This window comes from Salvelinus fontinalis, unplaced genomic scaffold, assembly GCF_029448725.1.
Source record: "Salvelinus fontinalis isolate EN_2023a unplaced genomic scaffold, ASM2944872v1 scaffold_0097, whole genome shotgun sequence".
Lineage (NCBI taxonomy): Eukaryota > Metazoa > Chordata > Actinopteri > Salmoniformes > Salmonidae > Salvelinus > Salvelinus fontinalis.
In genome coordinates this window covers 90,748-108,134 of record NW_026600306.1, presented here as the reverse complement: position 1 = coordinate 108,134, position 17,387 = coordinate 90,748, and the positions used below count along the sequence as shown (strand labels likewise).

Sequence of the window (17,387 nt, the reverse complement as noted above, 5' to 3'; positions counted from 1 at the left end):
ACCCTCTTCAATCTGTCACCTAATCCTGCCTAATGGGCAGGTCAGCCCTGGAGGAAAGTATTGGCTGTAAGAAGGAAGAGAAAACATAACATCTGGTTGTTTTTAAATGACTTCTTATGACATTGCTTGCCAGAATAAACAATGTAATGGGGATTTCTTCCCAGTCTGCGTTACCCACTCCAGGCAGCAGACGGCGATGTGAGTCTTTCAGTTGATGGTTCTTGTGTGACGTATAATCTAGTGGACGGGACGGGAGGATTCTTCAACAGCGACAAAAGGCTTCTGATTCACCCACCGCGGTGGTCTGCTAGCGAACATAAAACCGAAACGTTTAAGATCTTTAGACCATTATTGTGTATTTTATGTATTATTAATCTTAGTGTTTAGAACATCATTCTGTTTACGTATCTACTTGTTCATTTAAACGCAATTTGCTTATTACATTAGCAAATCTGTTACATTGGTATTGCGCTAGGCTAATGTCGCTGAGCATTTTTTATTTTTATTTATTTCACCTTTATTTAACCAAGTAGACTAGTTGAGAACAAGTTCTCATTTACAACTGCGACCTGGCATGAGCTCACTAAACTAGACGGAGAAAGAAGCTCTGATGAAAGGAGAGGAAGAAGCTTTCAGGATGAAAAAGGAGGAAGAGGAGGCTATCACATTGAAAGAAGAGGATGATATTACAGTGAAAGAGGAAGATGGGAGAGAGGTTGTCAAAGTGGAGGAGGTAGAAGCTTTCAGAATCAAAAAGGAGGAAGATGCCATAACATTGAAAGAAGAGAATGTAGTGAAAGAAGAGGAAGAACATTTTGGAGTAAAAGAGGAAGAGGAGGCTATCTCAATAAAAGAGGAGGAAGACGTTTTGGGAGTGAAAAGGGAGGAGGCTGAAGATCCGTTTAACTCCAGTGAGTACTGTCTTAAAAACAGGGGCACAAGCTATGCAGTTGTTGAACTAATGTGTGGTTTTTAAGGGGCATTCTACTGAAGTTCTACACTTGAATATGTTGTTCAGTACTGTAGAAATTGTTAAAGGATCGATCTGCCATTGGTGCATATGTTTTTGGGACTTTTAAACGAGATATATTGAATTCTCCAGGTGGTCTATATTAAAGTACACTTCATCTAAAATAACAGGCATAATTCCTCCTTAAAATATCAAAGGGACGTAAATGGCACCCATTTAGGTGAATGACTCTTTTACATTTACAACACAAACAATATTTGACAAAATCATGATGAAAGTGGTCATTTTAGGCCGTTTTTATACATGTTCATGCCTCTTGTAAGACTATGATTGTAATAAATGGTCATAAGTTTACCATCTGTTTGATGTTCTCATTCATACAGGAGAGAGACATGACTATTGTGGATCCTCTGGGGAGCCTCAACAACATCCTGATGCTGACGAGGCAGAGAAGAGTCTCTCCAGATCAGAACACCAGATGGTACAGCTTGGTCTGGTCTAGCATACAGCTTGCTCTATCTGCGTCTGGGCTGGATTTCTGTAAAGCACTTTATGACTACAGTGACATCAGCATCCATAATGATATGTGTCTGTGTCCCCTCTTTATGGTTACCAGGACAATGCTAGCCCTTTCACCCTCACCCTCCCCTCCCCGTGTCGTGCCTCTCCCGGTAGTGCCTTACTGCTGGGTATGAAGAGGTTGTCTGTGCTGCTGGTGGACTGCGGGAAATCAACGGGTCTGAGTGGAACTGTGAGAGGAGGAGGAGAGAAGAAAGGATCAGATTTGACACATCAAAGTAAGTGCTGTAGTTTAGTTCGAACAAATACAATAGATCTGCCCACTGGTATCTGTTACCAGGACAACCAGCAGAGTTCTGTTAGTTGACATGAAGATAGACTGGTGGACATGGATGTTATGAATATCATAACACTGAAAAAGGATTCTGCCAATGAAAAGAGAGAAACCAACAGACCATATAAAACCCTGGTGAAAGTTAGCTTTAGAGAGAAAGTTTCAAGATGATCTGATGTAAGGTGAATGAGTAACAGTATAACTTTAGTCCGTCCCCTCGCCCCGGCACGGGCGCGAACCAGGGACCCTCTGCACACACCAACAACAGTCACCCACGAAGCATCGTTACCCATCGCTCCACAAAGGCCGCGGCCCTTGCAGAGCAAGGGGAACCACTACTTCAAGGTCTCAGAACAAGTGACGTCACCGACTGAAAGGCTATTAGCGCACACCACCGCTAACTAGCTAGCCATTTCACATCCGTTACACATGTTTTACAAAATCTTTCCCTAAAAACATTATGGATGTTACATTGCCTGTCCCAGTCAACCCCCCTATCTTTACAAGACTCTAGAACACACAAACTAAACTCCAGACACTTCAATGTGGTCTGTATTGCTTCATTAACATCTGATCTACACAACAAATGTATTGTTTAAAACAAACTCTGTAAGTCTTTTCTAAAAGCCATTAAATATGTATAGATGAAAAGCATTTTTTGTGAGACTTGGCCTCCGTCTCTGTAATGGACAAAATTAATTTAATTTCCTACTTTATCAGGTCAAGTGAAGGCTGAACTCCAACATAGACTTTAAAGAACATTGTTTCATTTGGAAATTACTAACTTTTTTGACATCAATGTGCTGCTAACAGTTTAGCTTCCTCCTCTGTCCCCATACTTGGCTTAAACTAGTTATCCTCTGCTTCTCAACACACGTGACCGTCCTCCTTGACAATGAACAGATTGAAGCTATACAAAAGGTGCCTGTTGGTTATCTCCATCTGTGACGTTTTAAACTCGCTGTGGAGTGAGTTTACGTCCCGTTCTCACCCCCGTTACACATGTTCAGGTTGACTTTCCCACGGAATCGACCATATATGTTGGTTATCTCCATCTGTGGAGTGAGTTTACGTCCCGTTCTCACCCCCGTTACACATGTTCAGGTTGACTTTCCCACGGAATCGACCATATATGTTGGTTATCTCCATCTGTGGAGTGAGTTTACGTCCTGTTCTCACCCCCGTTACACATGTTCAGGTTGACTTTCCCACGGAATCGACCATATATGTTGGTTATCTCCATCTGTGGAGTGAGTTTACGTCCCGTTCTCACCCCCGTTACACATGTTCAGGTTGACTTTCCCACGGAATCGACCATATATGTTGGTTATCTCCATCTGTGGAGTGAGTTTACGTCCCGTTCTCACCCCCGTTACACATGTTCAGGTTGACTTTCCCACGGAATCGACCATATATGTTGGTTATCTCCATCTGTGGAGTGAGTTTACGTCCTGTTCTCACCCCCGTTACACATGTTCAGGTTGACTTTCCCACGGAATCGACCATATATGTTGGTTATCTCCATCTGTGGAGTGAGTTTACGTCCTGTTCTCACCCCCGTTACACATGTTCAGGTTGACTTTCCCACGGAATCGACCATATATGTTGGTTATCTCCATCTGTGGAGTGAGTTTACGTCCCGTTCTCACCCCCGTTACACATGTTCAGGTTGACTTTCCCACGGAATCGACCATATATGTTGGTTATCTCCATCTGTGGAGTGAGTTTACGTCCTGTTCTCACCCCCGTTACACATGTTCAGGTTGACTTTCCCACGGAATCGACCATATATGTTGGTTATCTCCATCTGTGGAGTGAGTTTACGTCCCGTTCTCACCCCCGTTACACATGTTCAGGTTGACTTTCCCACGGAATCGACCATATATGTTGGTTATCTCCATCTGTGGAGTGAGTTTACGTCCCGTTCTCACCCCCGTTACACATGTTCAGGTTGACTTTCCCACGGAATCGACCATATATGTTGGTTATCTCCATCTGTGGAGTGAGTTTACGTCCCGTTCTCACCCCCGTTACACATGTTCAGGTTGACTTTCCCACGGAATCGACCATATATGTTGGTTATCTCCATCTGTGGAGTGAGTTTACGTCCTGTTCTCACCCCCGTTACACATGTTCAGGTTGACTTTCCCACGGAATCGACCATATATGTTGGTTATCTCCATCTGTGGAGTGAGTTTACGTCCCGTTCTCACCCCCGTTACACATGTTCAGGTTGACTTTCCCACGGAATCGACCATATATGTTGGTTATCTCCATCTGTGGAGTGAGTTTACGTCCCGTTCTCACCCCCGTTACACATGTTCAGGTTGACTTTCCCACGGAATCGACCATATATGTTGGTTATCTCCATCTGTGGAGTGAGTTTACGTCCTGTTCTCACCCCCGTTACACATGTTCAGGTTGACTTTCCCACGGAATCGACCATATATGTTGGTTATCTCCATCTGTGGAGTGAGTTTACGTCCCGTTCTCACCCCCGTTACACATGTTCAGGTTGACTTTCCCACGGAATCGACCATATATGTTGGTTATCTCCATCTGTGGAGTGAGTTTACGTCCCGTTCTCACCCCCGTTACACATGTTCAGGTTGACTTTCCCACGGAATCGACCATATATGTTGGTTATCTCCATCTGTGGAGTGAGTTTACGTCCTGTTCTCACCCCCGTTACACATGTTCAGGTTGACTTTCCCACGGAATCGACCATATATGTTGGTTATCTCCATCTGTGGAGTGAGTTTACGTCCCGTTCTCACCCCCGTTACACATGTTCAGGTTGACTTTCCCACGGAATCGACCATATATGTTGGTTATCTCCATCTGTGGAGTGAGTTTACGTCCCGTTCTCACCCCCGTTACACATGTTCAGGTTGACTTTCCCACGGAATCGACCATATATGTTGGTTATCTCCATCTGTGGAGTGAGTTTACGTCCTGTTCTCACCCCCGTTACACATGTTCAGGTTGACTTTCCCACGGAATTGACCATATATGAATGCTGCCCTGCATCCCCAACATCAATTACTGTTGTTGTTTACGCAACCAAAAGCCTTTTGCACCTTGACTTGGCGCTCCGGTACCGCTTGCCATGTGGTACCGCTTGCCGTGTGGTACCGCTTGCCGTGTGGTACTGCTTGCCATGTGGTAAAAGAGAGAGCAGTCTATGACTAGGGTGGCTGGAGTCTTTGACAATTTTTAGGGCCTTCCTCTGACACTGCCTGGTATAAATGTCCTGGACGGCAGGAAGCTCGGCCCCAGTGATGTACTGGGCCATACGCTCTACCCTCTGTAGTGCCTTGTGGTCGGAGGTCGAGCAGTTGCCATACCAGGCAGTGATGCAACCAGGGAGGAGGCTCTCGATGGTGCAGTTGTTGAACCTTTTGAGGATCTGAGGACCCATGACAAATCTTTTCAGTCTCCTGAGGGGGAATAGGCTTTGTTGTGCCCTCTTCACGGCTGTCTTGGTGTGTTTGGACCATGATAGTTTGTTGGTGATGTGGACACCAAGGAACTTGAAGCTCTCAACCTGCTCCACTGCAGCCCGTCGATGAGAATGGGGGCGTGCTCGGTGCTCCTTTTCCTGTAGTCTACAATCATCTCCTTTGTCTTGATCACGTTGAAGGAGAGGTTGTTATTCTAGCACCACACAACCAAGTCTCTGACCTCCTCCCTATAGGCTGTCTCATCGTTGCTCGTGATCAGGCCTACCACTGTTGTCATCGGCAAACTTAGTGATGCTGCCTGGCTGTGCAGTCATGAGTGAACAGGGAGTTCAGGAGGGGACTGAGCAGACACCCCTGAGGGGCCCCCGTGTTGAAGATCAGCGTGGCTGATGTGTTGTTACCTACCCTTACCACCTGGTGGCAGTCCGTCAGGAAGTCCAGGATCCAGTTGCAGAGGGAGGCGGTATGCAAATTGGAGTGGGTCTAAGTGTTACTGGGATAATGTTGTTGATGTGAGCCATGACCAGCCTTTCAAAGCACTTCATGGCTACAGACGTGAGTGCTACGGGTCGGTAGTAATTTAGGTAGGTTACCTTAGTGTTCTTGGACACCGGGACTATGGTGGTCTGCTTGAAACATGTTGGTAATACAGACTTGGTCAGGGCATGCTCGGAGTACACATCTGGGTAATCCGTCTGGCCCTGCGGCCTTGGGAATGTTGACCCGGAACAGCTGATGCTCTCATGCATGCTTCAGTGTTACTTGCCTCGAAGCGAGCATACAAGTAATTTAGCTCATCTGGTAGGTGTCACGGGGCAGCTCGCGGCTGTGCTTCTCTTTATAGTGTGTGATAGTTTGCCTTGCAAATATCTGACGAACCTCAGAGCCGGTGTAGTACGATACGATCATAGTCCTGTTTTGACTCTCTGCCTGTTTGATGGTTCGTCGGAGGGCATAGCGGGATTTCTTATAAGCTTCCGGATTAGAGTCCCGCTCTTTGAAAGCGGCAGCTCTACCCTTTAGCTCAGTGGGGATATTGCCTGTAATCCATAACTTCTGGTTGGGGTATGTACTAGAGGTCGACCGATTACGATTTTCCAACGCCGATACGGATTTATTGGAGGAACAAAAATAGCCAATACCGATTAATCGGCACATTTTTATATATATATTTGTAATAATGACATTTATAACAATACTGAATGAACAATGAACAATTTTATTTGAACCTAATATAATACATAAATAACATCTATTTAGTCTCAAATAAATAATGAAACATGTTCAATTTGGTTGAAATATTGCAAATACACAGTCTCACTGTCAACTGCGTTTATTTTCAGCAAACTTAACATGTGTAAATTATGTTGCAACATAACAAGATTCAATAACAGACATAAACTGAACAAGTTCCACAGACATGTGACTAATTGAATAATGTGTCCCTGAACAAAGTGGGGGGGTCAAAATCAAAAGTAACAGTCAGTATCTGGTGTGGCCACCAGCTGCATTAAAGGAGGACTGTAGCATCTAATGATGAAACATTGTGGTTAGCTAATAGAAATACGTATTGTGTTTTCGCTGTAAAACATTTTAAAAATCGGAAATGATGGCTGGATTCACAAGATGTTTATCTTTCATTTGCTGTATTGTACTTGTGATTTCATGAAAATTATATTTTATGATATGGTTACAGTTATGAAAACTTAGGACTCTAAAGAGGCCTTTCTACTGACTCTGAAAAACACCAAAAGAAAGATGCCCAGGGTCCCTGCTCATCTGCGTGAACGTGCCTTAGGCATGCTGCAAGGAGGCATGAGGACTGCAGATGTGGCCAGGGCAATAAATTGCAATATCCGTACTGTGAGACGCCTAAGACAGCGCTACAGGGAGACAGGACGGACAGCTTATCGTCCTCGCAGTGGCAGACCACTTGTAACAAGACCTGCACAGGATCGGTACATCCGAACATCACACCTACAGGTACAGGATGGCATCAACAACTGCCCAAGTTACACCAGGAACGCACAATCCCTCCATCGGTGCTCAGACTAGAGGTCGACCGATTATGATTTTTCAACGCCGATACCGATTATTGGAGGACCAAAAAAAGCCGATACCGATTAATCGGCCGATTATTTTTTTAAAAATTTGTAATAATGAAAATTCCAACAATACTGAATGAACACTTATTTTAACTTAATATAATACATCAATAAAATCTATAAATAATGAAACGTGTTCAATTTGGTTTAAATTATGCAAATACACAGTGTTGGAGAAGAAAGTAAAAGTGCAATATGTGCCATGTAAAAACACTAACGTTTGAGTTCCTTGCTCAGAACACAAGACATATGAAATCTGGTGGTTCAGTATTCCCAGTTAAGAAGTTTAAGGTTGTAGTTATTATAGGAATTATGACGTGTCGGCTATTTCTCTCTCTACCATTTGTATTTCATATACCTTTGACTATTGGATGTTCTTATAGGCACTTTAGTATTGCCAGTCTAATCTCAGGAGTTGATAGGCTTGAAGTCATAAACAGCGCTGTGCATCCCAGCATTGCTAAGAGCTGCTGGCAAACGCAGAAAAGTGCTGTTTGAATGAATGCTTACGAGCCTGATACTGCCTACCAACGCTCAGTCAGACTGCTCTGTCAAATATCAAATCATAAACTTAACTACACTGCTCAAAAAAACAAAGGGAACACTTAAACAACACAATGTAACTCCAAGTCAATCACACTTCTGTGAAATCAAACTGTCCACTTAGGAAGCAACACTGATTGACAATAAATTTCACATGCTGTTGTGCAAATGGAATAGACAAAAGGTGGAAATTATAGGAAATTAGCAAGACACCCCCCAATAAAGGACTGGTTCTGCAGGTGGTGACCACAGACCACTTCTCAGTTCCTATGCTTCCTGGCTGATGTTTTGGTCACTTTTGAATGCTGGCGGTGCTCTCACTCTAGTGGTAGCATGAGACCGAGTCTACAACCCACACAAGTGGCTCAGGTAGTGCAGCTCATCCAGGATGGCACATCAATGCGAGCTGTGGCAAGGTTTGCTGTGTCTGTCAGCGTAGTGTCCAGAGCATAGAGGCGCTACCAGGAGACAGGCCAGTACATCAGGAGACGTGGAGGAGGCCGTAGGAGGGCAACAACCCAGCAGCAGGACCGCTACCTCTGCCTTTGTGCAAGGAGGGGCACTGCCAGAGCCCTGCAAAATGTGCATGAATGTGTCTCTTCAAACGGTCAGAAACAGACTCCATGAGGGTGGTATGAGGGCCCGACGTCCACAGGTGGGGGTTGTGCTTACAGCCCAACACCGTGCAGGAGGTTTGGCATTTGCCAGAGAACACCAAGATTGGCAAATTCGCCACTGGCGCCCTGTGCTCTTCACAGATGAAAGCAGGTTCACACTGAGCACATGAGCAGACGTGACAGAGTCTGGAGACGCCGTGGAGAACGTTCTGCTGCCTGCAACATCCTCCAGCGTGACCGGTTTGGCGGTGGGTCAGTCATGGTGTGGGGTGGCATTTCTTTGTGGGGCCGCACAGCCCTCCATGTGCTCGCCAGAGGTAGCCTGACTGCCATTAGGTACCGAGATGAGATCCTCAGACCCCTTGTGAGACCATATGCTGACACATGCACATTTGTTTTGGATGTTCTTATAGGCACTTTAGTATTGCCAGCCTAATCTCGGGAGTAGATAGGCTTGAAGTCATAAACAGCGCTGTGCTTTAAGCATTGCTAAGAGCTGCTGGCAATTGCAGGAAAGTGCTGTTTGAATGAATGCTTACGAGCCTGCTGCTGCCTACCACCGCTCAGTCAGACTGCTCTGTCAAATATCAAATCATAAACTTAACTATAATATAATAAACACACAGAAATACGAGCCTTAGGTCATTCATATGGTCAAATCCAGAAACTATCATTACAAAAACAAAACGTTTATTCTTTCAGTGAAATGCGGAACCGTTTCATATTTTATAAAACGGTTGGCATCCATAAGTCTAAATATTGCTGTTACATTGCACAACCTTCAATGTTATGTCATAATTACAGTTGAAGTCAGAAGTTTACATACACCTAGCCAAATACATTTAAACTCAGTTTTTCACAATTCCTGACATTTAATCCTAGTAAAAAATCCCTGGTCAGTTAGGATCACCACTTTATTTTAAGAATGTGAAATGTCAGAATAATAGAGAGAATGATATATTTCAGCTTTTATTTCTTTCATCACATTCCCAGTGTGTCAGAAGTTTACATACACTCAATTAGTATTTGGTAGCATTGCCTTTAAAATTATTTAACTTGGGTCAAACGTTTCGGGTAGCCTTCCACAAGCTTCCCACAATAAGTTGGGTGAATTTTGGCCCATTCCTCCTGACAGAGCTGGTGTAACTGAGTCAGATTTGTAGGCCTCCTTGCTCACACACGCTTTTTCAGTTCTGGCCACACATTTTCTATAGGATTGAGGTCAGGGCTTTGTGATGGCCACTCCAATACCTTGACTTTGTTGTCCTTAAGCCATTTTGACACAACTTTGGAAGTATGCTTGGGGTCATTGTCCATTTGGAAGACCCATTTGCGACCAAGCATTAACTTCCTGACTGATGTCTTGAGATGTTGTTTCAATATATCCACATCATTTTCTTTCCTCATGATGCCATCTATTTTGTGAAGTGCACCAGTCCCTCTTGCAGCAAAGCACCCCCACAACATGATGCTGCCACCCTCGTGCTTCACGGTTGGGATGGTGTTCTTCGGCTTGCAAGCTTTCCCCCTTTGTCCTCCAAACATAACGATGGTCATTATGGCCAAACAGTTATATTTTTGTTTCATCAGACCAGAGGACATTTCTCCAAAAAGTATGATCTTTGTCCCCATGTGCAGTTGCAACCTGTAGTCTGGCTTTTTATGGCGGTTTTGGAGCAGTGGCTTCTTCCTTGCTGAGCGACCTTTCAGGTTATGTCGATATAGGACTTGTTTTACTGTGGATATAGGTCATTTTGTACCTGTTTCCTCCAGCATGTTCACAATGTCCTTTGTTGTTGTTCTGGGATTGATTTGCACTTTTCGCACCAAAGTACCTTCATCTCTAGGAGACAGAACGCGTCTCCTTCCGTAGCTGTATTTATTTATTATTTTACCGGGTATGTTGACTGAGAACACATTCTCATTTACAGCAACAACCTGGGGAATAGTTACAGGGGAGAAGAGGGGGATGAATGAGCCAATATGACGGCTGCGTGGTCCCATGGTGTTTATACTTGCGTACTATTGTTTGTACAGATGAACGTGGTACCTTCAGGCGTTTGGAAATTGCTCCCAAGGATGAACCAGACTTGTGGAAGTCTGGTTCATCCTTGGGAAGTCAAATTTTTTTCGGAGGTCTTGGCTGATTTCTTTTTATTTTCTCATGATGTCAAGCAAAGAGGCACTGCGTTTGAAGGTAGGCCTTGAAATACATCCACAGTTACACCTCCAATTGACTCAAATGATGTCAATTAGCCTATCAGAAGCTTCTAAAGCCATGACATAATTTTCTGGAATTTTCCAAGCTGTTTAAAGGCACAGTCAACTTAGTGTATGTACATTTCTGACCCACTGGAATTGTGATACAGTGAAATAATCGGTCTATAAACAATTGTTGGAAAAATTACTTGTGTCATGCACAAAGTAGATGTCCTAACCGACTTGCCAAAACTATAGTTTGTGAACAAGATATTTGTGGAGTGGTTGAAAAACAAGTTTTAATGACTCCAACCTAAGTTAATGGAAACTTCCGACTTCAACTCTGTCAAATTCTGTCAAATGAGTTTCCAGTTCACAACGAGCCCGGCGGCCCTAACTGTTCCATATACCCTGACTCTGCTTGCACTGAACACAAGAGAAGGGACACTATTTCCCTAGTTAATATTGCCTGCTAACATCAATTTCTTAACTAAATATGCAGGTTTAAAAAAAATAAACTTCTGTGCATTGATTTTAAGTTGATGTTTATAGTTGGATACATTTGTGCAAAGATTGTGCTTATTTCAGCAATGCACTTTTTTTAATCATCACCTATTTGGCGAAGTTGAAGTAGGCTGTGATTCGATGATAAATTAACAGGCACCACATTGATTATATGCAACGCAGGACAAGCTAGTTAACCTAGTAATATCATTAACCATGTGTAGTTAACTAGTGATTATGTGAAGATTGATTGTTTTCATAAGATAAGTTTAATGATAGCTAGCAACTTACCTTGGCTCTGTGCAACACAAGGTCCTTTTCACGCTGCACTTGTGTAACGAAGTCAGCCTGTCACGCAGTTTCCTCGTGGATTGCAATGTAATCGGCCATAGTCAGCGTCCAAAAAGGCCGATTACTGATTGTTATGAAAACTTGAAGTCGGCCCTAATTAATCGGCCATGCTGATTAATCGGTCAACCTCTAGTATGTACGTTCGGTCACTGTGGGGACGACGTCATCAATGCATTTATTGATGAAGCCAGTGACTGATGTGGTGTACTTCTCAAAGCCATCGGAAGAATCCCGGAACATATTCCAGTCTGTGCAAAATAGTCCTGTAGCTTCTGCTTCATCTGACCACTTTCTTAGTGACCGAGTCACTGGTGCTTCCTGCTTTAGTTTTTGCTTTTAAGCAGGAATCAGGATAGAATTATGGTCAAATTTGCCACATGGAAGCAAGGGAGAGCTTTGTATCAAATCAAAACAAATGTTATTTGTCTCATACACATGGTTAGCAGATGTTAATGCGAGTGTAGCGAAATGCTTGTGCTTCTAGTTCCGACAATGCAGTAATAACCAACGAGTAATCTAACAATTCCACAACTACTACCTTATACACACAAGTGTAAAGGGATAAAGAATATGTACATAAAGATATATGAATGAGTGATGGTACAGAACGGCATAGGCAAGATGCAGTAGATGGTATAGAGTACAGTATATACATATGAGATGAGTAATGTAGGGTATATAAACATAAAGTGGCATAGTTTAAAGTGGCTAGTGATACATGTATTACATAAAGATGGCAAGATGCAGTAGATGATATAGAGTACAGTATATACATATGAGATGAGTAATGTAGGGTATGTAAACATTATATTAAGTGGCATTGTTTAACGTGGCTAATGATACATTTTTACATACATTTCCATCAATTCCCATTATTAAAGTGGCTGGAGTTGAGTCAGTATGTTGGCAGCAGCCACTAAATGTTAGTGGTGGCTGTTTAACAGTCTGATGGCCTTGAGATAGAAGCTGTTTTTCAGTCTCTCGGTCCCTGCTTTGATGCACCTGTACTGACCTCGCCTTCTGGATGATAGCGGGGTGAACAGGCAGTGGCTCGGGTGGTTGTTGTCCTTGATGATCTTTATGGCCTTCCTGTGACATCGGGTGGTGTAGGTGTCCCGGTGATGCGTTGTGCAGACCTCACTACCCTCTGGAGAGCCTTACGGTTGTGGGCGAAGCAGTTGCCGTACCAGGCGGTGATACAGCCCGACAGAATGCTCTCGATTGTGCATCTGTAGAAGTTTGTGAGTGCTTTTGGTGACAAGCCAAATTTCTTCAGCCTCCTGAGGTTGAAGAGGCGCTGCTGTGCCTTCTTCACAACGCTGTCTGTGTGGGTGGACCAATTCAGTTTGTCCGTGAAGTGTACGCCGAGGAACTTAAAACTTACTACCCTCTCCACTACTGTCCCGTCGATGTGGATAGGGGGGTGCTCCCTCTGCTGTTTCCTGAAGTCCACAATCATCTCCTTTGTTTTGTTGACGTTGAGTGTGAGGTTATTTTCCTGACACCACACTCCGAGGGCCCTCACCTCCTCCCTGTAGGCCGTTTCGTCGTTGTTGGTAATCAAGCCTACCACTGTAGTGTCGTCCGCAAACTTGGGTCTATGTGTGGAGTAAAGGTGGTCTAGAGTTTTCCTCTGGTTGTGCATTTAACATGCTGGTAGAAATGAGGTAAAACAGATTTGAGTTTCCCTGCATTAAAGTCTCCAGCCACTAGGAGCCCACCTCTGAGTGTGTTCCTGTTTGCTTATGGCCATAGTTATATTGAACCTTTATATAACTGGGCAAGTCAGTTAAGAACAAGTTCTTATTTACAATGACGGCCTACATCAGACGACGCTGGGCCAATTCTGCGTCGCCCTATGGGACTCCCAACAATAGCTGGTTGTGATATGATGACTCTGTGAAACAGTTTTTAATGTCCCGTTGATAGGATATATACGTAATCGTACTTCGTCTTTTATCGATTGATTGTACGTTGGCTAACAGGACCGATGGTAAAGGTAGATTACCCTCTTGGAGACGGATCCTTACAAGGCACCCGGACCTTCGTCCCTGATACCTCCGTTTCTTTCTCATGCGAATGACGAGGATGAGGGCCTTGTCCGGCTTCTGAAGTAAATCTTTCATTGAAGAAAAAGTATTTCTCCAGTACGGGGTGAGTAATCGCTGTCCTGATATCTAGAAGCTATTTTCGGTCATAAGACACAGTGGCAGAAACATTATGTACAAAATAAGTTACAAATAACGAGAAGAAGCATACACAATCGCACAATTGGTTACGGGATCGTAAAATGGCAGCCATCTCCTTCAGCGCCATTCTTCATATGATCTATTACATCATAAAACACTCTTCAACCCGTATGATCGATTACATCATAAAACACTACTCAACCCATATGATCTATTACATCATAAAACACTACTCAACCCGTATGATCTATTACATCATAAAACACTACTCAACCCATATGATCTATTACATCATAAAACACTACTCAACCTATATGATCTATTACATCATAAAACACTTTTCAACCCATATGATCTATTACATCATAAAACACTACTCAACCCATAGGATCTATTACATCATAAAACACTACTCAACCCATATGATCTATTACATCATAAAACACTACTCAACCCGTATGATCTATTACATCATAAAACACTACTCAACCCACATGATCTATTACATTATAAAACACTACTCAACCCATATGATCTATTACATCATAAAACACTACTCAACCCGTATGATCTATTACATCATAAAACACTACTCAACCCGTATGATCTATTACATCATAAAACACTACTCAACCCACATGATCTATTACATTATAAAACACTACTCAACCCATATGATCTATTACATCATAAAACACTACTCAACCCGTATGATCTATTACATCATAAAACACTACTCAACCTGTATGGTCTATTACATCATAAAACACTACTCAACCCACATGATCTATTACATTATAAAACACTACTCAACCCATATGATCTATTACATCATAAAACACTACTCAACCCGTATGATCTATTACATCATAAAACACTACTCAACCCGTATGATCTATTACATCATAAAACACTACTCAACCCACATGATCTATTACATTATAAAACACTACTCAACCCATATGATCTATTACATCATAAAACACTACTCAACCCGTATGATCTATTACATCATAAAACACTACTCAACCTGTATGGTCTATTACATCATAAAACACTACTCAACCCGTATGGTCTATTACATCATAAAACACTTTTCAACCCGTATGATCTATTACATCATAAAACACTACTCAACCCTTATGATCTATTACATCATAAAACACTACTCAACCCGTATGATCTATTACATCATAAAACACTTTTCAACCCATATGATCTATTACATCATAAAACACTTTTCAACCCACATGAAAAACCCAATAAAAGTCTAATAAAACATATACAAATATGATGTCATAGTGAATTCATGTTGTGAATGAACAAGCCTTTTCATACTGTATAATATGGCTATATATAGACTGAACAAAACATAAACGCAACAATTTCAACGATATACAGTTCATATATGTCAGTCAATGTCAATACATTCATTAGGCCCTGATCTGCGGACTTCACATGACTGGGCATAGGCCCACCCACTGTGGAGCCAGGCCTGCCAATCAGAATTTGTTTTCCCCCTCAAAATGGCTTTATTACAGATAGACGTTCTACTCGGTGCCATCAGCTGTCCAGGTGGCTGGTCTCAGTCTCCCGCAGGGGAAGAAGCCGGATGTGGAGGTCCTGGGCTGGCTGGTTACACGTGGTCCAGGTGGCTGGTCTCAGTCTCTCGCAGGGGAAGAAGCCGGATGTGGAGGTCCTGGGCGGGCGTGGTTACACGTGATCTGCATTTGTGAAGCCGGTTGGACGTACTGCCAAATTCTCTAAAATGACGTTGGAGGCGGCTTATGGTAGAGGAATTTACAGTACCAGTCAAAAGTTTGGACACGCCTACTCATTCCAGGGTTTTTCTTTATTTGTACTATGTTCTACATTGTAGAATAATAGTGAAGACATCAACTATGAAATAACACATATGGAATCATGTAGTAAACAAAAAAGTGTTCAACAAATAAATATATTTTATATTTGAGATTCTTCAAATTAGCCACCCTTTGCTTCGATGACAGCTTTGCACACTCTTGGAATTCTCTCAACCAGCTTGATGAGGTAGGCTCGTAGAATGCATTTTAATTAACAGGTGTTTCTTCAAGTACAGTCGCAAAAGAGCTATGATGAAACTGGCTCTCATGAGGACCACCACAGGAAAGGAAGATCCATAGTTACCTCTGCTGCAAAGGAAAAGTTCATTAGTTACCTCTGCTGCAGAGGATAAGTTCATTAGTTACCTCTGCTGCAGAGGAAAAGTTCATTAGTTACCTCTGCTGCAAAGGAAAAGTTCATTAGTTACCAGCCTCAGAAATTGCAGCCCAAATAACTGCTTCACAGAGTTCAATTAAGAGACACATCTCAACATCAACTGTTCAGAGGAGACTGTGTAATCAGGCCTGCATGGTCAAATTGCTGCAAACAAACCACCAACAAATGCTCAGCATATGTGGGAACTCCTACAAGACTGTTGGAAAAGCATTCCAGGTGAAGCTGGTTGAGAGAATGCCAAGCTGTCATCAAGGCAAAGGGTGGCTACTTTGAAGAATCTAATATATATTTAGATTTGTTTAACACTTTTTTGGTCACTACAGGTTTCCATATGTGTTTTTCATATTATTGATGTCTTCACTATTATTCCACAATGTAGAAAATAGTAAAAATTAAGAAAAACCCTTGAATGAGTAGGTGAGTCCTAACTTTTGACTGGTACTGTACATTAAATTCCCTGGCAACAGCTCCAGTGGACATTCCTGCAGTCAGCCAATTGCCCGCTCCCCCTGAGACATCTGTGGCATCGTGTTGTGTGACAAAACTGCACATTTTAGAGTGGCCTTTTATTGTCCCCAGCACAAGGTGCACCTGTGTAATGATAATGCTGTTTAATCAGCTTCTTGATATGCCACACCTGTCAGGTGGATGGATTATTTTGGCAAAGGAGAAATGTTCACTAACAGGGATGCAAAATTTGTGCCCAATTCAAGAGAAATAAGCATTTTGTACGTATGGGGAAAAATTCTGCTATCTTTTTTTTCAGCTCATGAAACATGGGACCAACACTTTACATGTCGCGTTTATATTTTTGTTCAGTGTAGTTGCTATCAGTTTTAGAAACATATGATGTCATAGGTTATTCATCACATGAGAATGAACAAGCCTTTTCAGACTCTATGATATGGCTGTATATAGACTTACTATATATAGTAACTATCAGTTTTAGGAACATCTACCCCAAATATTTCACCTTATTTTTTACTTTACCCAAAATATGACATCAGCGATAGTCAACATGTTGAAAATCTGTGAACGTCTAAATAAGAAATTGGTCCATTTAAACAGCAGGCGTCAAACCCTTTCCACAACGGGGAGATGTTACTGATGTGCTTTGTGCCTTTGACGTAAAAACTAGTTTTGGACTTCCACACAAAATTACTTCTTTACTTATTTTATGTTTAAGGAAGTGTGTAGGTCGCATTCTGTATCATATACAGCTATGAAAGTTATATATTTAGAACCACCTGCTGATAGGAATCCAGCGACGTCTGTGTCTTCAGTGTCCTAGAACTGTTTAGTTTTTTGTGTTCTGACTTGTAAAACAGGATAA

The 17,387-nt window shown here is 42.5% G+C and overlaps 1 protein-coding gene across 1 annotated transcript in view; it reads left to right on the top strand.

Moving 5' to 3' along the window:
• Positions 1-228: 228 nt before the first annotated feature.
• The window catches only part of LOC129843063 (zinc finger protein 729-like), a 59,841-nt gene continuing 42,682 nt past the window's right edge, over positions 229-17,387 (top strand). Inside the window, 3 exon segments of the mRNA XM_055911817.1 lie at positions 229-911; positions 1,354-1,451; positions 1,587-1,767. Of these exon segments, the coding sequence (XP_055767792.1) occupies positions 611-911; positions 1,354-1,451; positions 1,587-1,767 (580 nt within the window). The 5' untranslated portion in view covers positions 229-610.